This window comes from Sus scrofa, chromosome 9 (genome assembly GCF_054392235.1).
Source record: "Sus scrofa isolate SSC_HxYL_T2T_F1_AM1 chromosome 9, Sscrofa_HxYL_maternal_Yorkshire_Landrace_v2.0, whole genome shotgun sequence".
Taxonomy (NCBI): Eukaryota; Metazoa; Chordata; class Mammalia; order Artiodactyla; family Suidae; genus Sus; species Sus scrofa.
Window position 1 is genome coordinate 17,100,133 of NC_139391.1, and position 21,699 is coordinate 17,121,831.

The 21,699-nt window shown below is 40.6% G+C and overlaps 1 protein-coding gene across 1 annotated transcript; it reads left to right on the forward strand.

Moving 5' to 3' along the window:
* The first annotated feature begins 1,283 nt into the window (after positions 1 to 1,283).
* On the forward strand, positions 1,284 to 20,984 carry DDIAS (DNA damage induced apoptosis suppressor). The gene is made up of 5 exons (XM_003129716.7): positions 1,284 to 1,386; positions 9,568 to 9,696; positions 15,056 to 15,217; positions 16,390 to 16,507; positions 18,095 to 20,984. Exons 2-5 carry the CDS (start codon positions 9,584 to 9,586, stop codon positions 20,675 to 20,677), a joined length of 2,976 nt encoding a protein of 991 aa, XP_003129764.5. The 5' UTR covers positions 1,284 to 1,386; positions 9,568 to 9,583; the 3' UTR covers positions 20,678 to 20,984.
* Positions 20,985 to 21,699: the final 715 nt, after the last annotated feature.

The window sequence follows — 21,699 nt, forward strand, 5'->3', positions numbered from 1 at the left end:
ACCCCTGTCCTCCACAAATCGCCATCTGCCTCTACAAGGTTTAAGACACTAGTCACTTCAACTACTGGCCTTCAACACACCCTGAGAGGAGTTGAGGGTGAAGATCAGGAATGGGGCACTCTGTGCTCTGGGAAAAACGGGAGGAACAGGCATTCTGATAGTGAGCTATTTTCAGGAGGTTTTATGCGCCCCAATTTTTGCATCTTCTCATATCTAGCGCTAAAATCATTAACGGAGACATCTGCTCCTCCTGACTAGCAGCAAGCCTCTGATGAAATGTGTGTTTGATTGCACATACCCTCTTCGTTAAACCTATGTATAATACTGACCTTTCCCCCACGTCTTTGAAGCAGTTCCTCAGAGCTGAGAAGCTGTTACCGGCACTAGAATCCTCGTTTTACCCCAAATAGAAGTTAACAGTTAAGTCACAATTTTCACGTTGTGGGGTTTTTTTCCCCAGTCAACAGTACCGTGGTAATTTATTGATTCACTACAGAATCACTATAGCACTAGGCTTAGTGGCACACACATCATCTCTCAACCATCCCACCATCTCGTGCGTGGTGTATGATGGTTACTCCCATCTATAGCCGAGGAAACAGGCTCAGAAAGGTGCTGGGGGTTGCATTGGGTCACTCAGAGGGAAGTGTGGAGCAGGGCTTCAAAGACTGCTGAGTCTGGTTCCTTTGCACGCTCTCTCGATGAAGCCACCCTAACCACCTCCTATTGCACTGTCGCTGGGGCACCTCAGACCTCGGTGTAGCCCACACCGTCAGTCCTTCAACCGAGGCTGCCCTGTAATTCCACTAGGTCCGGGTCCCTCCTTCCAGGTTACGCCCTCTTTCTTCTCCCAGCAGCCCGCAGCCCGCTTCAGGCCCCGCCTTCGCCCACGCCACCCCATCCACAGCAGGCAGAGCCCCTTCCGTGCTCGCGGCTCCCGCACCATCCAGCGGCTCCCCCACCATCCAGCTTCGCTCCTCCTTCCAGGCTGTCCGCAGAACCCCGGCCCGAGGGGCGCTCCCGCCCCCTCCCACTCCTTTCCGGGGTCCTTACGCCCAACTGGCTCAACACCGCCCCGAAACCAACTTTACAGACTGCACTACTAGTTTTTTCTCCACTAGTCGAGAAAAAACACTTGCCAACACCGTCTCAACCCCCAGTTTGACGAAAATGGCTGTTCCCAAATGCTCACTGGTTGCTGTGCTAAGTCGCCACCCTCGGCGGCACCTTCTTCTGATTGGCTCTGAGAAAGGACGGCCAGAGCGTCACTTCCGGCGGAAGGGGGCGCGGGAGATTCGATTGGAGGGCGCTTAGTTTGCTTCTCAGTCCTGAGGGCCTTGTCACTAACTGAGCTTCGTCCGGGCAGGTTCCCGGCGCTCTGCCCAGGTGAGTTGCTGCGGGAGGAGGTCCTGGGGGGGGGCAAGCGCCGGAGACTCCTTAACGAAACCCTTAACGTCGTTATAAGTGAGACTCAGGGCATTCTATGTTGTTTTTTTCAGGAGCCTTCTTTAAAAGGGCGGCAATGAGGGTAGAAGAGTTAAGAAGGTCATTTTTAATTTTAGACAATGCTGTTGCAATCGCTCAGTGAGCGTTAATCGAACATTTAGTATGCCATCGAGCTGGACGCCGGTGAGCGTCTGGAACCGGAAATACGGAGAGGAAAAGGCATCACTCTAGCTTTTGAGATGCTCAGAGATACATATGCAACCGGCTGCTATGCCGAGTAATACCTGTTGAAAAGGGGTCCTTTCCAGAAGTGCTTTGGTGACCCAGAGGGGAAAGTTCTTAACTGAGTAGTGTGTTTAGACCAGAAACTCGAAAGCTGTCTAGATGCCCTTCTTCTCTCTCACAACCAGCCAGTCATACCAACCTCTTGAATATCTCAAATCCATACGCTTTTCGCCACTTTTACTGTACTTACCTTGGTTCAGCACAACTGCCGCGTAACTGTGACAGTAGCCTCGTAGCTGGTTCTCCTTCCAAACCAGTGCCCATTTCCAGGCTGATAAGTGCAAATCTAATCAGGGTCTCCCCATTAACCTTTCCTTTGATTGCTCTTATTTGCCCTCAGGTTTAAGTCTAAATTCCTTACCGTGGTTAATAGGGCCCTTTTTGTCTTTTTGAGTTCCTCAAATGCGTCATCCTCGCTTACCTCCAGACCTCTTCTAAATCCCATCCCCAACCCAGCTAATTCTACTCATCCCTTAGGTCGCATTTTATAAAGCCTTCTAAGTCAGGAAGTCTTCCCTGACCCTGAAAGATTGGGTCACAATGCACCAAGTACTTAGTTACTCGTGCTACAGGTCGTTTTTAAGTGCTTCCCTCCTCTGTGCCCAGAACTGCTAGGTACTAGGATTACACTGGTGAGCAAGACATGAGATTCCTATTCTAATGGAACTTAAACCTTTTATGGGTGGACTTAAGAATAAAGTGGAATCTATTTGAGTTAGGTTGGTCTGGGAAGGCCTTTCTGAGGAGTTGGCACTTAAATTGAGGCCAAAAAGTTGAGAATGATCCAGCCATGCCACAGAGGAAAGGAAGAATCTTCCAGAGTGAATAGGTTGTACAAAGGCCTTAAGGCAGGAAAGAGCTTGGCATCTTAGTGTTCAAGAATCTAAGAAAAGACCACTGTTGCTGGAACATATTCAGAAAGGACAGTTGTATGAGATGAGCCTGGAGAAATGGTCAGGGACCAGGAGTTCCCGTCGTGGCGCAGTGGTTAACGAATCCGACCAGGAACCATAAGGTTGCGGGTTCGGTCCCTGCCCTTGCTCAGTGGGTTAACGACCCGGCGTTGCCATGAGCTGTGGTGTAGGTTGCAGACGCGGCTCGGATCCTACGTTGCTGTGGCTCTGGCTTAAGCTGGCGGCTGCATCTCCGATTCGACCCCTAGCCTGGGAACCTCCATATGCCGCGGGAGCGGCCCGAGAAATAGCCAAAAAAAAAGAAAAAAAAGAAATGGTCAGGGACCAGATCACACAGTACGATGTTAATACAGCAGCATAAGCAGGAGATGGTGGTGGTTTGGATTAAAGTGGTGGCAGAATATGGGGGGGGGGGGGAATGTGAGTGGTGGTTTTTAGATATGGAAGTAGACTCAAGGGTATCTAAAAAACATGGATAAACATGATATGGGACTTGACAAAAAGAGAGGAATGAAGGATGACATTGCTTCTAGGTATCTGGCTTTAATTACTGGTTGGAGAGTACAGCCATTTACTGAGATGGAGAAGACTGCAAGTAAAGAGATTTGAGAGGAAACTAAGAATTCAGATTTTTTGCCTTGTAAGCCTTGAAATGTCTGTGAAACACCCAAATACAGTTGGTTCTTGAATCGGCAGTTGAGATATGTAGGTATAGAACTTGGACGTACTGTGTACCTTTGTGTTGCTTCATTGGTAGTTACACATTGTCTATCTTAGCCTTATCCCTTGAATTTAAGAGCCTGTTTTTTTCTGTTACTCTGTCCCCTTCCCCATCCCTAGAACAGTATCATAATGATATTATAGAACCTATCATAAATACAATGAACAAACTGCATTATTCTAAGAATTTCCTGGGTAATGTTCTTAAAATATTTTTCTCAAGTACTTCCCCAAACAAAAGAGGTTTTTTCTGTTTTTTGTTTATTTAAATTTCTGTCTCCTAACTGCCTCTCTCTTCCCTTTCTAGGATTTTCATGTTACTATCAGTAAATCATTTTTCAGGGAACTGTTATGATTGTCTTTAGAAAACTTAGACAAAGCATGCACCTTTGGAGAGGACACCCTTAGGTAGTTTTAACAAAGTAACTCAAAATAGCCACCCTTTGTGTAGTGGAGGCCACTTGTCCTATATATATATAAAATGGGAAATCTGAAAGCAACAAAGTGACTATTTTTTTGCTAAGCAAGAGGAGTTTAGAGAATAATGAAGAAAAGGGAGAAGAGTTAGTCCTAGCTCCTTTGCTATATACTCTTAGAAGTAGGGCTAGGTTTGTTGTTGTTGTTGTCGTTGTTGCCTTTTCTAGGGCCACTCCCACGGCATATAGAGGTTCCCAGGCTAGGGGTCCAATCAGAGCTGCAGCCCCGGCCTAGGCCAGAGCCACAGCAACGTGGGTCTGCAACCTACACCACAGCTCACGGTAACACCGGATCCTTAACCCACTGAGTCCAGCCAGGGACTGAACCCACAACCTCATGGTTTCTAGTCGGATTCGTTAACCACTGCTGCCACAATGGGAACTCCTAGGGCTAGGTTTTTCAGGAGTGATTTCATCCTTTGGCCAGTCTTTAAACAGATAAAAATAGGTTACATGTGAAGCTTGAGCAAACAATGTACTTGACTAGAAAGACTGGTGAGGGGAGTTCCCGTCGTGGCGCAGTGGTTAACGAATCCGACTAGGAACCATGAGGTTGTGGGTTCGGTCCCTGCCCTTACTCAGTGGGTTAACGATCTGGCGTTGCCGTGAGCTGTGGTGTAGGTCCTGCGTTGCTGTGGCTCTGGCGTAGGCCGGTGGCTACAGCTCCGATTCAACCCCTAGCCTGGGAACCTCCATATGCTGCGGGAGCGGCCCAAGAAATAGCAACAACAACAAAAGACAAAAAAAAAAAAAAAAAAGAAAGACTGGTGAGCTATTCATCAGAAGCCATGAATTTCAGGCCTGATTCTGGCTGCTTCTTGACCTTTAATTAGTTACTTAATTTCTCCAAATAGATCACATAATGTTGTAAGAGCACATTGAAAACTGTAAAGCGTTCAAAAGAAATTAGAGCCCAACCTGATTATAAACTTTATTAAAATAGAATCTCCATCTTATACTTCTCTTCACTATTCTCTCCAGATGTCAATTCACACTAAATACTTAATTTTCTTTCCAGTGGTCTAATATTTAATAAGAATTATTCTAGATTCTCTAGTCTAATTTTTTGGATTTTCTAATCTAGCCCAAACATATATGCAGGCATATATGGGCATGTTTTGTTTTTTAATAGGTTATTAAGATATCTTCTACACCTTCGTAATGAGGAAGTTAAACTGAAAAGTCACCAGATAATAGACAAGAGCAAAGAATTACAAAGTAATATGAAAGATATTGAAATGCTCTGAGACTTTACAATTTCACTATAACCACATTAATCACAAGTATTGTTTACCATCAGACAGCCGAAATGGCTGGGCCAGCGGTTTTCTTGTGTAGAAAACACAAGCCTTATCTGGAACTTGAGAGACATGCATATTTTCAAGCCCTCATTCCAGACTTAATGAATCAAACTGTGAAGTGGGCGGGGGCCCCAAAATCTGTGGATTATCATCTCCCCAGTGATTGTGATGCATGCATGCTAAAGTTTGAGAACACCTTGGCGCGAATGAAAATGGGATGCGGGGGTGGGGGGTAATCAGTGAGCTTATATCTGGGCTGGTGGCCAAAAACATCTCTAGCGTGATAAGGATACATCAACTCTATTAGCCTGATTCCATTGAACATTTGCTTTATGTAGTGCCCCTTCTTCAAGTAACTTTGTTTATAATTTGTCTTAACATGTAGTTATATCCAAAAGAAAATTTGGGCTTAAAATGAGTCCCTTCCCTGTGATAGCAATTTTTCATGGTTACTTAGTAAAGCATCTTGTATTAATGGTTGATCTCTCACGTGGCTGACTAAAAAGAGATAAAGCAAGTACTCCAGAATATTTCATATTAAATTTAAAATGTACTATAATATGTCCACCTGGACTCCACGTATTTTCATGAAGTGTCAAGTGAAATAGACTCTTCGTTCTTCATTGACTTGAGCAATCTCCAGTCTTTCAAAGCAAAAGCCAACTGAGGCCCTAATTAATTCCCTAATATTTATACTTTCCTCTCTCTCTCCATCTCCTCCTTGTTTCTACTTCTCTATGTGAGAAATCAAGAGGACCCAAGGTTTTCTTTTATGTTATTGCTAAGTTCCCTGCCTAGTACTTTTATGATATTTATTGTTCTAATTATAGAAGTAATGCATTTAGAAAATATTTTAAATATATAAAAGAAATAAAAGTCACCTTTAATCTGACAACTCTGAAAAAAAATACTTCAAAAGATTATTTATGTGCCTAACTATTCTCCTCCCTCTCCCCATCTCCTCAAGCCAAGACTCGATCAGTCCCCTTGTTAGATTTTCTCATGGTATTATGTACATTTCCTTTATAGAATTTTCCACAATTTCAGTTTTTTGGTGTGATAGTCTGGTCTGGTCTCCTGCACTAGACTAGTGACTAAGTAGGGCCCTTGTCTATTTCGTCTGTCAAATATATTATTCCCGTGACCTGGTATGTCTCAGCTGCACAATAAATAAATTGATAAATAAGTAAATATATTGAACTTATTAAGTTGGAATATGGTTTTCTCACTGTGAAGGAACTGAAAGAAATGTAATACTATAGCACCATCCTTCCCAATAAAATCAAGGGGAAAGATAAATTGCAATAGATACCACATGTGAAATTGTTCCCATGTCTGTGACCATATTTTCCTAATTTAAGCATTTGCTCCCTCCGATGCTTCATGCCGTTATCTATCAAACATGAATTCAACATACTTCTTGTCAGGCAGTAGAGAGAGAGAGACAAAACAAACCAGAAGACAAGTATAATGAAATACTGTGCAAACAGCAGAGACAGTAGCTAATGCCTAAAAGGATCTTACTGCATTTTTTCCCACCAGCCAATGAATATCTTTTTGCCATTTGCTGGAGTTTACCAAGTGAAACACCATAGTAAAAATACTTCAGTGAGCTTTTTCTTTTCAGTTCTCAAACTTACCATTGTTATAGTTTTCCAGATATACTTATTTCTCCACTAGAGGGCAATAAATGCTTAAATAATGACAATTTAACCACCCTTCCTCTAAAAGTAAAGCAATTAGTGCTCGCACATTAATTCAGAAATTAATTCCCAAGTATTTCTGCTCTTGTATGCTTTTCATTTATCAATGACTTATAGACCAGATCCCCATCTTCGTGAAACTTTCAGACTAATGGGGAAGAACCAATAAAAATAAGTTAAAAATAAGTAAGCATAGGAATTTTTTGGGGCTCAGCAAGTTAAAGACCCTGTGACACCTGAGGATGCAGGTTCAATCCCTGGCCTGGCTCAGTGGGTTAAGGATCCGATGTTGCCATGGCTGTGGCATAGGGCAGCAGCTGCAGCTCCAATTCAACTCCTGGCCTGGAACTTCCATGTGCCATGGGTGTGGCCATAAAACGGGAAAAAAAAAAAAAAGTAAGCATGTATCATCTAATATATACATTTTCATGATTGCATATATCATGAGCATGATGAGTACCATGAAGGAATAAAATGGGTGATATAGAAACTAAGAGGAAGCAGGTGTCTACTTGAGATAAAATGTGGCTTTCTGAGGGATAACATTAAAGATTGAAGGATGAGAATGAGCCAGCTCCTTGAAGAACTAAGGGAAGAGCATTCTAGACAAGCACAGAAACCCAAGAAGAGAAACTCTTTGGTGTGTTTGAGGAGCAGAAAGAAGGCTAGCATGGCTTGAAGTGCAGTGACTGGGGGGTAAGTGATACAAGGTGAGGTCAAGGAGGTGGGGCTAGATGAACTGGGGCCTCACAGGCAGTATAAACTATTGAGGCTTCATTCTAAAAAGCAGGATTTTTAAGCAAGTAAGAAACCACATTTTTAGGAGGGAGTTTTGCCCCATTTTATCTCCCCTAGCTCATAGGCAGGTATAGCACCATGTTATGCCCTACCCCAAACTGAGTTTTAGACATGTAGAGGGAAGATGCCTTTGCTGACATACGTTCCATCATTTATTGTATTGGCAAGGAGGAACTTGAAGTTAGTAGTACAATGAATAGCAGTGTTCTCTAACCTTTCTTTCTGCCTCCCCTTGTACCCTATGTCTCCTCCTCTGCCTTGTCCTTAGATTGCCACATGGCCTAAGGTGACAGCCAAATCTAGGGATACATAGCTGCTCTTCTTCATAAAACCTTACTAGTCACGTATGCCTAAGAGTCTAAAAACAAGAATAACAAGAATTAAAGCAGGATTAGATTTTTTTTTTTTTTGCTTTTTCTATATCCCCCTTTAATAACATAAATTTTGATAAACTAACATTTGGATTTTTAAAAAGAAAGTATAAAAAGGTGAACACTGCTGGGAGTTCCCTTTAGGGCTCAATAGTTAGCAAACTGACTAGGATCCATGAGGATGCGGGTTTGATCCTGGCCTCACTCAGTCTGTTGGGGATCTGGCGTTGCCCTGAGCTGTGGTATAGGTCACAGATGTGGCTCAAATTCCACACTGCTGTAGGCCAGCGGCTGTAGCTCTAATTTGACCCCTAGGCTGGGAACTTCCATATGCCACAAGTGTGGCCCTAAAAAGCCAAAAAAAAAAAAAAAGGTGGACATTGCTAATTTTTTTTTTTTTTTTTTTTTGGCCACACTCTTGGCTTGTAGAAGTTCCCAAGCCAGAGATCAAACACCATGCCACTACAGAGACAACACCGGATCCTTAACCCACTGCACCACAGCAGAAACTCCCCCTCTGGTATGTTTTATACGAGGCTCATAAAGCACTTAGAACTCTCCTTTGAGCTTGCAAATTTTTATTTTTTACACACACTAAACTGTTGTTTTTTTTCCTCTTCAAGCTGTATAAAAATGTAGAGTTCCCACTGTGGCACAGTGGGTTAAGAACCTGACTGCAGGGAGTTCCCGTCGTGGCGCAGTGGTTAACGAATCCGACTAGGAACCATGAGGTTGCGGGTTCGGTCCCTGCCCTTGCTCAGTGGGTTAACGATCCGGCGTTGCCGTGAGCTGTGGTGTAGGTCGCAGACGCGGCTCGGATCCCGCATTGCTGTGGCTCTGGCGTAAGCCGGTGGCTACAGCTCTGATTCAACCCCTAGCTTGGGAACCTCCATATGCCGCGGGAGCGGCCCAAGAAATAGCAACAACAGCAACAACAACAACAGACCAAAAAGACAAAAAAAAAAAAAAAAAAAGAAAGAAAAGAAAAAAAGAACCTGACTGCAGTGACTCAGGTTGCTGCATAGGCAGATTCTGATCCTCAGCCTAGAGCAGTGGGTTAAAGGATCCACCGTTGCCACAGCTATGGCTCAGTCTCTGGCTTGGGAACTTCTATATGCTCCAGTGCAGCCAAAAAAAAAAAAAAAAAAAAAAAAACTGTATACACTGAAATCTAATAAAGTTAATTTTTTTCAGCTAAAAAGAACTATTTCCCACAGACATAGGTTCTTTAAAACATTCATGTAAGTTCATTTAAAGTTCCTTCCTATTAATAGTAGAAACAAATTCTATATAACTCCTAATACAGATGTTGAAAGACGATAAATGATACCTATCCTGAATTATTGAGATGGAGCATTTATTCAAAAATAGAGTATTTGCTGTTTTAAATCTTAATTAAGCAGAAAAAGAAAATTAGTCCTCCAGTATATTGACATGAACTATGAAAAACATCCATTGGCTTTGCAGTGGAGGTTAAGTGATTTTCCTAAGAAATGAATTATGCACATACAGTTGAAGATTTGCCATTCATCCCATGGTTGTTTGTTTTGCAGGCCACAGTGAGAACACATGAATAGAAGAAGAAAATTTCTTCTTGCCTCAGTTCTTGCTCTCCAGAACACCAGTTTTATATATCCTTCATGTCAAAAGTGCTTCTCTCGGATAATCCTGGTCTCCAAGAGGTAAAAATAAAGCCTATAAGTGTGAGAACGGAAACTGAAGTGTACTCTGTAGATTTCCTATTCACTCCAGGACCTAGGATTCTCTTAGGTTGGTTCTTCTGTTAAATCCTAGAATAGAGTTGGCTGGCAGTCTTCTACTGCTAGAGGGACATTTCAGATTTTCTCAAAGTCTTTGCTAAGTACCAGATTCCGTGAAAAAAATAATTTCCCAGAGAATAAGTCACAATCCTGATGCAAAACTCAGCCCACTTCTGGGATATCCCCAGAAATAGTATAGGGGGTATTTGTTTGTTTTTTGTTTATTTTTACATAATCTCCATATTATTTTTTAGTAAATAAATAAACTCTTTGAGAAAGAGACTATATTGTAATCTCTGTAAACTTCAGCAGCTGGAATAGTGCTCGGCACATAACACTATTACGGTGCTCAGATTCAGGCCAAGTATACCTGAGGGCCTAAGACTCTTCTCTGATCTTTATCGGGTACAAGTGAGAGGTTAGGGTCGGAGTTTCTTCAGAAAACATTCTCTCTACCTGGAGAAGAGGTAATAAGAACCTAGTAGTGTATAAGTAGAGTAGTTGGTCAGCAATATTCTCAACTAGTCTTTTTGTTTAGTTAGCATTGGATGGGGAGGAATTGACAGTTCCAGCCCCCACCTGGCCTCTTAAGTCATCCTTCCCATAGTTGTCACTGTTCCTTTATTAAGCCATTCTTTCAAGTACTCATTTGTAAACTCTGAGAGAAAGAACCTGTCTGTGTTACTCATCATTAAAATTCTCAGCATTCAGCCTGTGAGTAGTTCATAGAAAATATGCAATAAATATTTGTTAAATGAATGAATAAATGACAATATGATAGTGTCTAGGTTGTCTTAGATCTGGACTTAGGTTCACTCATTTTTAGGTTCCTACCTATTTTCTGAAAGAACTAAAACCCAGGGACTGTTTGCTTTTGATTTGGACCTATTCTTGGAAGCAGTGTGGTATCATGGAATGATTTCAAACTTTGGAGAACACAACAGGGTTGCAGAGAGTCTCTGACACTTGATAATTGTGTGATCTTGGGCAAGTATATTTTACCTATTCATTATGTCCTAGTGATTAGAAAGTACAGTTCTCTGCAACCAGACTGCCTGTGTTCAAATCTGAACCCTGCCACTTAAAGCTTTGTAGTTATGGGCCAGTCAATAAAATTATCTGGCTCTCTGGAGTTCCTGTTGTGGCACAGTGGTAATAAATCCAACTAGTATCCATAAGGACAGTGTTCAGTCCCTGGCCTCGCTCAGTGGGTTAAGGATCTGGCATTAAAGGCATTAAAGGATCTGGCACTGTGAGCTATAGTGTAGGGGGGTAGCTACAAATCCAGTTTGACCCCTAGCCTGGGAACTTCCATATGCCACGGGTGCGGCCCTAAAAAGCTTTAAAAAAATTATCTGGATTTCAAAATGGGGAAAGTAATAATATCTGCTTCATAGGGTTGTTGTAAGGATCAAATGAATTGATAAATGCTTTAGACCTTATGTGATACATAATCAGTAATATATAGATATATAGGATGTGAAATATTTTTATTTTTTAATTTTAATTTTAATTTTTTTTTTTTTTTTTTTTTTTTGCTTTTTAGTGCCGCGTTCATGGCATATGGAGGTTCCTGGGCTAGGGGTTGAATCAGAACTATAGCTGCTGGCCTATGCCACAGCCCCAGCAACACTGGATCCAAGCTGTGTCTGCACCCTACACCACAGCTCACAGTAGTGCCAGATCCTTAACCCACTGAGCGAGGCCAGGGATCAAACCCGCAACCTCATGGTTCCTAGTCAGATTTGTTTTCACTGCACCATGACAGGAACTCCATAGGATGTGAAATATTTTTAAAACTGAGTTTTCCCCCAAGTCATTTCTTCTTTTTTTTTCGGTGGGGTGTGGGGAGGGCACCCATGGAACTTCCCAGACCAAGGATTGAACCCACGCCACAGCAGCAACCTGAGCTGCTTCACTGATGATGCTGGGTCCTTAACCTGCTATTATTGCACAAGGGAATTCCATCCCAGGTCTTTTTTTTTTTTTTTCTTTTTTGACCGCCCCACAGCATATGAAATTCCTGAGCCAGAGATTAGATCTGAGCCTCATTTGCAACCTGAGATCCTTAACCCACTGTGTCAGGCTGGGGATGGAACCTGTGTCCCCAGACTCCAGATATGCTGCAAATCCCATTTTGCCACAGCGGGAACTCCTCCCTGCAAGTCATTTCTTTTAAAGATAATTTATGACAAACAATTAGGTTGACCAGTACAGCCATTTTTACCTCTTTAGAGTGGTACTAACAATAGATGACATTAATGAGTATTTACTGTATGCTAAGCATGGTCCTAGAAACTGTGTAAGCATTGTATCTTTTAATGCAACAGTCCTGTGAGGTGATGCTATTGTAAATGCCAACTTTCAAAGGAGAAAACTAAAGCTTAGAAAAGTTAAATAAGAAAAGTTAAATAAGTTGCCTCAAATCACATAGCCAGCTCGTTAGTGGCAGAAACATATTCAAGCCTAAACAATATGACTGCTGTCTACATATATAATCATTATGTTACCTCTAAATTAGCAGTGGAATTTGTATCCAGAATAACACCTCCCCCTCACTTTCCCAGGGTTTAGGATGCTTCCAGAAAAGTGAGCTCTAACTGGACCATTTAGGCTTATAAAATCCACAGCACTTTGTCCTTGCCCACGGAAATGTCCACAGACATATAGCCTGTCCTCTGTAGATATTACACTGACAATACTACAAAAAGTCTATTCCCATAATTTCCAGTGCTTGTCTTTCCTGTTATTTCTGCTTTCCTTTTTTCTTACCTGGAGTCAGTTGTAAGCCAGCATAAGAAACAGAAATTCCTTGCTGCAAGCAAATTCCTTGCTCAGCAAGTTTATGACAGAGGAATTCCACACTCCAGCCTTTGTAGACTTTAGAGACAATGAAGAGAAAAAGACTGCTCTTCATTGTCTCTAAAATTTCCCTGAACCCCAGTCCTTAGGTTTTGTGTTTTATGTGATCACTTTTTTGTCTTTTTAACCTCCAATACTAGAGCAGTGGTAGTTTGAAAAGCTTTGATCTATAATACTCCATACTAGCATTTATTTATTTTAATCCAAACTTATTCCTAAAAGGATTAAAGGAAGGTACATAAATAAATAAATATCTTCAGACATTCCCTTGCGGCTCAGTGGGTTGAGGCTCCAGCATTGCTGAGCTGTGCCACAGGTTGCAAATGCAGCATAAGTAAGATTCTTAGCCTGGGAACTTCCACATGCCACAGGTGTGGTCATAAACAAACAAAGAAACAAAAAATAAATATTTCCATTTTACATAGAAGATCAAAGTATGTATAATTTAAGTGTGTATATGCATTAATACTAATAGACTTGGTCTTTATTAGGCTATTATTGATATTCTCTATTTGCAACATAGTTCATTATTAATCATACTGTTTGTATAGTTATCATACAGAAAAGAACTCTAAAACAGGAATCCAAAGCCTTGGATTTGGTTATAAAATTCACTAACTTTGTCACCTTGGGCAAAAATTTACCCCAGTTTCCCAGTTTGTAAATGGGAGTAAATGCCTTGTTTACCTATCAGAATGAAATAATGTATGTTGAAAATATTTGTATGCATATTGATTACTTTAAAATTTGCTAAGAATTTTACATTAGACCTGAATGCATTATTAATACATAATCTTTAAAGAAGTTCTAAGATACATTTAAAACGCTTAATTCATTTCACTAGAGCTTAATACTAATGAGGTTTTATGCCCTAGTGACTCGATTACCTTCACTTTATGCTATGGTCAAACTGCAGCACAAACTCCAGAAGATTTGCTTAAGATTATATGAATGGACTGATACACATCCATCCTCAGTGTGTGAAGAATTAACCTTGGTTCAAAATAATTACCTTTCCAGCTATGGAATTTAGGCTCCCCCTAGTGGCTATCTGGCATCAATTAAATTTATACAACTATCTTTAACTTATTTTCCGTTTGCATGTTTCAGTTCATTTTTAAGCCAGATTGTTAGCGACGTTAACAAAAAACAAAGTTCTAGGATTGACCATTACCATAAGATGTCTTAAGGGTTCAAAAAACATGCTAAATTAAGAATGTGAAAGATGGATATAGTTCTAAGATATTGCAAACTAGAAAAGAGGGAAACACTAGTTAGAAATGATGCTAACCATCACAGTATTTAATATAATTATAAGAGAAAAGCAGGCTAAAGCATCAATTTGATGAGATCTGTACTGGATCTTTTTTTTCTTTCTTTCTTTCTTTTATACTTTGCCTCATTTTATCTGTCTTCAATCCTGGATTTACAAATGAGTAAATCTAGGTTTAAGGGATTTAGCATCTATATCAAGAGCAGACGTCTAGTACATAGCAGTGGTGTTACACCTGACACACAGTAGTGTTTGATGAGAAAGCCATTGGCCATAATTGCCTTACAAACAAGTTAAACAAGATGTTTTGTATTTAACTTTTATAATTAATAAATTCTCAACATGTCTTTTTTTTGGCTGCACCTGCCTCATGGAAAAGGGCATGGGATGTGAACCAAGCCATATCAGCACCCAAGCCAACAGGAGATCCTTAAGCTGCTGAGCCAGGGAACTCCTCACATATTCCAATGAATTAAAGAAAGTAAACCTATTCTTACAATAGAGAAATATAACTAGGTACTTTGTGTATAAATATTTGTTTTTAAAAGTATTTATTAAATGTTCTGAGATTATTCCTTGTTCTCTTAACAGATTATAGACATTAAATTTCAGGACTTCTGTTGGTGTGATGCTCACTTCGTTATATTTAGTTTGTCCCCACTCCAGCCTCAGACTATAATATGCCACAATTTGTTAATGATGATTCAGCTACGCAACAACAACCCACCAACCTCTCTCTCTTTCTCTCCCTTCCTCCCTCCTTCTCTCTCTCTGTCTCACATACACACACAGTTTTCTTCCAGTTTCCATCAGTTTGGTGCTGTTTAATTTAAATCAGCGAAAGTAACTGTTATGAATAGACAAGTTCAAGAGAGGTTGATGTGAAATTAAGAAGAATATAAGTTATATAGGTATATTTATACACACAATATCATTTGTAATTGTTACTTTTCCAAATTCATTTTTATTTTTCCAGATTTGTGTGGCACAGTGGGTTAAGGATCTGGCATTGCCACAGCTGTGGCACAGCTCGCACCTGTGGCATAGGTTTGATCCCTGGTCTGGGAAGTTCCACATGCCACGAGTGTAACCGAAAAAAAAAAAAATTAGTGAATATCTCTATGCTTTTTTCTTCCACTTTTCCAGGTCTAATTGTCCAAAATGTGGCTTTACTGGTAAAGCTGAAAATGCCAATTACAGATATAAACTTTCCTTAAAAGTTGCAGAATCAAACAGATTATTTGGCATTACTGTATTTGGAAGCTGCTTGGATGCATTTTTTGGTCTTACAGCCACTGGTTTGCACAGGTAAGAATGTTTAAAGCATTATTTTTCCTAGCTGCTCCTTTAGTACATCAGTAGAATTTGAAGACGCAAGATGATCACTCCACCTCAGGTCATCACTTCCTTTAAAAGTTAATCAAATGAGGAATAGAAAGATGTTTATTTCCTGAATATATATTGTGATGTTGTCAAATCATGTTCCTTTTATTCAGGCCAACTAAGCTGTAATTGAGTTGGGTTTTTGTTTTGTTTTGTTTTGTTTTGTTGCTTTTTAGGGCCACACCTGCATGTGGAAGTTCCCAGGCTAGGGGTCAAATCAGAGCTGCAGCTGGTGCCACAGCAACACAAGATCCGAGCCCCATCTCCGACCTACACCATGGCTCACAGCAACACCAGATCCGTAACGTACTGAGCAAAATCAGGGATCAAACCTGCACCCTCACGGATACTAATCAGGCTTGTAACCCACTGAACCACAACGGGAACTCCTGGAGTTTTAAATTACAAAACTCTAATCCAAGTTAAAGAATTACAGAATAAGAAAGTAAAATCGTTTCAAACTGAAGGATCATTCATATCAAGGGGCTGTGGTCCCTTGAGATAGAAGAAGCTATTTAAAGGAATATTCGCAAATCAGAAGTTGAAATTTTGTCATTTATTTCCTTTGCATTGTAACTTCATCTGCATGGCTTGACCTGTTAAAATATTGTCCTGAGAATGTAAAAAAATATATAAATGATTGAAGCTTTTTCTCCCCTTCAATCACCTACCCTCTTCCCCTAATCACTTAACAACGGAAATCTCTTGTCTCCTTATAGTTGAGAACACACTAATTTGAAGAAGGGGAGAGCCTAGGGGCCACAGCCAGGATTGCCAGCAATGAGGAAAGACATCCCTTTGCTTTGAGGAGAGGGATTAGAGATCCCACCACTACTCCCACTGTCACTTTCAGAATAATTGCTGGGCTTGATTACTAGGCAGGCATCTACTTTATTCACACTTGATCAATTGTTTTTGTCTTTTTAGACTATGAGAACATAGAGGGAACAAAATACCTAGCTCTTAAAGTCAGTTTTCTATATGTAACCCAAAAAGTTCATGCTGCATTTTCAAACTAATTGTATCTTCTGACTTTATGGCAAGTTAAAATTTCAAAGCTTATCTTTTTCACATTTTTTATTTTCTTTCTAATCAAGGTACATTCAGGATCCTAATGAAATTCCAGAAACACTGGACAGTGATACAACTCAGAAGCTATTAACTAAAGCAGTTGAAACTTGCTTTGTTGGACAAAGCTTTATTTTCGGAGTGACGGTAATTGATACTAGCTTTCTTTTTAGTATTATGCTAGTATTTCCATTGTAATGAAATGATGTGAATTTTGTAAAGTTATCAGGAATCATCAACACAAGGACCTGTAGAAGCACTATAAGCTGTGTAAAAGTAGGCTATAGGTGATCTGTTAAAACACCATGTATGACAACTTCCTATTACAACACTGAAAATCAACTATAATTTTTAAAAAATTAAAACAAGAAACACCATGTATGACAACTTCTTTCAAAAGTCAGAAGAGCCCAGCTGAGATACTTTCAGTGCTTTAAAAAAGTCTGAATTTATTATAAATTCATAAGTGTTTGGGGTTTTTTTAATATATATTTGGAATTTATTATACCCTCTAATTTTTTTTTTTTTTTTTTTTTTTTGTCTTTTGTCTTTTGTCTTTTGTCTTTTTAAGGCTGCACCCATGGCATATGGAGGTTCCCAGGCTAGGGGTCAAATCAGAGCTGTAGCTGCCAGCCTATGCCAGAGCCACAGCAACTCGGGATCCGAGCCACGTCTGCAGCCTACACCATAGCTCACAGCAACACCGGATCCTCAACCCACTGAGCAAGGTCCCTAGTGGGTTAAGGATCTGGCTTTGCTGTGAGCTGTGGTGTAGGTTGCAGATGTGGCTTGGATCCCGTGTTGCTGTGGCTCTGGCGTAGGCCAGAGTCTACAGCTCTGATTAGACCCCTAGCCTGGGAACCTCCATATGCTGGGGGAAGCGGCCCTAGAAAAGGAAAAAAGCAAAAAAAAAGAAAAAGGAATAGAGCATTCTGCAACTGAAAAGTGAGAAAAACCCAAAGGGAAGGTGAAACCAGGAGCCACAGAGGTTTGCTCTGTTAAAATCTTAGATGGCTATTTTTCTTCTTTTTTTAACAAGTGACAACATTCCTTTAAACACTCAAAGTTTATGCAAGCTAATGAGAAATGTAATAGTAGCTACCATTTATTGCTAAGCACTGCGGTTTTTTGTGTTAATTGCTAGTACAGTAATCCTGCGTGGTTTTTTGTTTTTGTTTTTGTTTTTGTCTTTTTGCCTTTTCTAGGGCCACTCCTGTGGCATATGGAGGTTCCCAGGCTAGGGGTCTAATCGGAGCTGTAGCCACCAGCCTACACCACAGCCACAGCAATGCAGGATCCAAGCCATGTCTGCGATCTACACCACAGCTCATGGCAACGCCAGATCCTTAACCCACTGAGCAAGTCCAGGGATCGAACCTGCAACCTCATGGTTCCTAGTCAGATTCAGTAACCACTGCGCCACAACAGGAACTCCAGTAATCCTGCATTTTTATCCTTAATTTATGAATGAGAAACCTAATAATAACTTGTCCAAAGTCCCAACACTGGGAAATGTTAGAACCCAAGATCTAAGGACAAGTCTCTTTACTCCAAGGTTTACTTCCCCATAATTTCAAGTCCTCTAGCATTTTAGGTCTTTAACACTAGAGGAATTGAAATTACGGTGGTGAGGGTTATAGCTGCATCTGTTTTAACCTTTTAAATCCCTGTTTCACATTTGAGTCAAAGTAAGAAAATTTTATTCTCATTTAAATTCCTTTACTTCTTTCACAGAACTTTGAAAACCAACACAGACAAGGTTCAGATTCCAGCAACTTCTTACAGCAGTTCTCCAACTACAGAAGAGAAGTTAAAGCACTAGTAGCTTGCCAGATTGTTCTACCAGACCCCAGTGTTGTAGGCTTCACTGTCCTTGACTACTTCCATCAGCTTTTGCAGCTTTCTGATACCAGGAAACTTGGCTGTGGCTCCCAAGCACCTAACAGCCACTTCCTTGCTTTAGAGCATTCAGATAGTGATCTCAGCAGCATATATGGCCCTGACAGCAGTTCTTGCTGTTTTGAGTCCCATGGCAGAGATAATTTTTCAGGATTCTGGCAGCTATCACTTGAACTCACCTCCATTGTTTCACAACTAACGGATGATAATGATTTTTCAACTTTAGAACACAGCAAGGCCACTGGGACTCTCGAGGAGAACAGAAAGTGCATCTCCTCTGCAGAGGCCCCTGGTTCCGACAGCTGCCATGACACAATTCAGGGCTCATGGAGCCTTGTTTCATATATGGATAAAAAGAATGCAACACAAAAGTTACAAGCTAATCAGCCAAGTACAATTCATAGTAATCCTCATGAACTTGGAGTTCCTGGCTCTCATTTCTTCCCTCTGAAAGTGCAAGAGACACCTGAGTCAAGTAATACAAAATCCTTCCACAGTGCAGTAGAAATTAAAAATACATATTCCCAGTGGGAGCCAACCTGTCACCAGCATGATGATGTAGATACCCCCACTAGCCTTCAGGAGAGATCTTTATGTTGTCCACCTTCATCACTCAGACTTGAAGAGATAGATGGTGGTTCCCAGAACTGTGACCCCGAGATCTGGGATGATCTGCCATTCTCTGAAAGCCTAAACAAATTTCTGGCAGCTGTCGAAAGTGAGATTGCTCTAACCCAGACAGATGCCAATAGCAGGAAATGGCATCTAGATAATGACATCAGTAAATTCAATGCAGACCACAGCAGGTTATCAGTCACACCCCAGAAAGCTACTAGAGCCTTGCATACACCATCTCCAGCCTTAAGATCACCACAAGCAAGAGTCAAAGCGAACTCCAGCAAAGATAACTTCCCTTCCAACTGTGAAGCAAATCCAGGTCCTGGTATTCCTAAGGCGTCACAACCAGAGAACATGGCAGAGAATGGCTATGTAAGTGGTAGTAAAAAAGATACTTCTGAAAATTTTCTACCAAATGTTTATCTGTCAGCTCTTTTTCCATCTTCAAAAGGCTCTGGCACAACAGTTACTCTTAAGTCTACCAGAATTCCACCACATAATGCTGAATTTTCACTTAAGCGCAGCACCTCAGAGCGTGACCATTCTTGTCTCAATAGCAAATATTTGAATGGATGTGCAGAAAAATCATTTTCTGAAATGAGTGAAAAGTTGATGGCTTTGCATTATAGGAAGTATAATGTTTCCAAACTTTATAACTTAGATAATAAACATTACTGTAAGTGGCCAAAGAACCAGGGTGACAGTTCTACAATTTGCAGGAAACTTACATATCCTTTAGAAGCTCCTTGCAGTAGTCCCAACAGAAGTACAAATACATTAAAAGAAATGACTTATGAACACACCAGTAATAACCTAACAGAGAACTGTTCTACTGGTCACGAAGGTGGCTATGATGCTTCGGCTGATCTCTTTGATGATAGTGCCAAAGAAATGGACATTGCAACAGAAATGACCAAAAAGTCACAGGATATTTTGTTAGAATGGGCAGAAAGTCATCATACAGAATCTGACTTTCCTTTGAGATCACCTTCTGAAAACTACAGCCAGCTTTCACAAAAGTTATCCTCGCAAATCACACCTGCCTCTCTGTATCCAAGAACATGTTCCTCTCCACCTCATTTTCCATCAGATTCAGAATGTGATTTTGAAGATAGCCAAGACTTTGTTCCTTGTTCACAGTCAACTCCCGTTACAGGATTCCACCAAACTAGAATTCATGGGATGAAAGGAATGTTCGAAAAACTACCTGCCTTTTATTCAGACCTTGACACTAACTATAAAAAAACAAGGATTTCCTCTGAAAATGAAGCAAAGCAGGCCATCCCTAGCTGTCCAAAAAATATAACGACCCCCAGCCAGAAATCCAGAAGCCCTGCTATATCTGGTGGAACACAGCCAGAGGTTTTCAACGACTGTCCTATTGCCAAGGGCCTTGGCACTGATGTTGACGAATGGGTCCCTCCAACCACACAGAAAGTCTTTCCCTCAGAAAAACTTGGATTCCGGGCCATGGGTCTAAGGAAATGCCCTGCTGCTTATAATTCTCCTAATCAAAAAGAGTTACCAAGAAAAAAACTGAAATACATCAAACAAAGAACTGATAAATATTTAGCTAAGAAGGAGTTTAATTTAAAGAATACATTTACAGCAACAGTTACAAAACAGAAAACTAACTGTAACACTACGAGGTCAGGCTGGATTTTCAAAGAGTCGGTTTTGGGACTTGGTTCTTGTTCAGAAGTCAAATGTTTCCTTCCATTTTCAGAAAACTGGCCACCTTCAGTGCCTGAAACTACAAGTGCTTGGTCTCCTGAGTTGTTTTCACAGAATGTCCCCTGAACCCAATTATTGAACTTTTAAATGTAAGTCTGTTTAGAAACTCTTACCTCCAATGGCATGGAAAACTTTCTTACCACTTTGAATACTTGAAGAGAAGCAAATAGAAAAGAGGTGATGGTGTGTCTTTTTAAATGTGGGAAAGCCATTGTTTTTCCCAGTGTTTTACCCAGATCACTCTGATTTCACGTAATTTGGCACTTTATCTTATATTGTTGATTGTACTTAAGTAATACTGTTGATTTTGCTTGTAAAAAGTATTTGTTAAAATTGCACATACATTCAGAAATAAAGCCTTTGCAAACCAAAACTTAGTCTTAATTGTTCAGCGTAAATCAAAAAATGTCTGCCATGTATTAAGCCAACTATTGTGATGAGTTTGTGATACAAAGCTACAGGATCACTGATCTCAAAAGATTTTAGTCCACTGAGTAAGATAGAAATAGAAGACTGTTTCAGTACAGTGCAGTAAATGAAATGATGAAAGTTTTTAATGGATACTACATTTATGTTGCTCTGGGAGAATGGCAGAGAATCAGTTAACTTAACAGCATCTATGGGTTGGGATAAGAAAGGGTCAATAAAAACTTACTATTTAGAGTCCAATGTGAAATTATCACTATTTTATTTAATAAGTACTCATTGAATGCTTACTAAATGCATTGTGCCAGATGCCAGGAACTCAAAAACGAAAGTCAAGCCCCTTACCTCAAGAAACTCATGGTCAAGAAGAGTAAACACTTAGTAACCGGGAAGTTCTGCGATAGAAAGATAAGCTTGAAGGGCTAATAAAGAACAAAGATGAAAAGTAGTTCTAGACAAAGCATTCAAGTCCTTAGCAGTGCCTCAGCTGTACCCCGTAAAATCTCCTATGTACCTGGTCAGCTCCTTTGCCATTCCCTACAACAGCTATTCCAAATCTTCACTCTCTTCATGCCACTGAGCTCCCTACTCCCTTGCCTGGTCCTTCATGGAACTCACCTGGCATTCCCTACCTCCCCACTTGTCTGTATCTACTCCCCCAC

What these genes read in the sequence shown, in the direction of transcription:
- DDIAS (XM_003129716.7), top strand. Translation starts at nt 9,584, where the DNA reads ATGAATAGAAGAAGAAAATTTCTTCTTGCCTCAGTTCTTGCTCTCCAG. An exon ending in ATAATCCTGGTCTCCAAGAG is followed by an intron (nt 9,697 to 15,055) that starts GTAAAAATAAAG and finishes CCACTTTTCCAG; the next exon opens with GTCTAATTGTCCAAAATGTG. An exon ending in ACAGCCACTGGTTTGCACAG is followed by an intron (nt 15,218 to 16,389) that starts GTAAGAATGTTT and finishes TTTCTAATCAAG; the next exon opens with GTACATTCAGGATCCTAATG.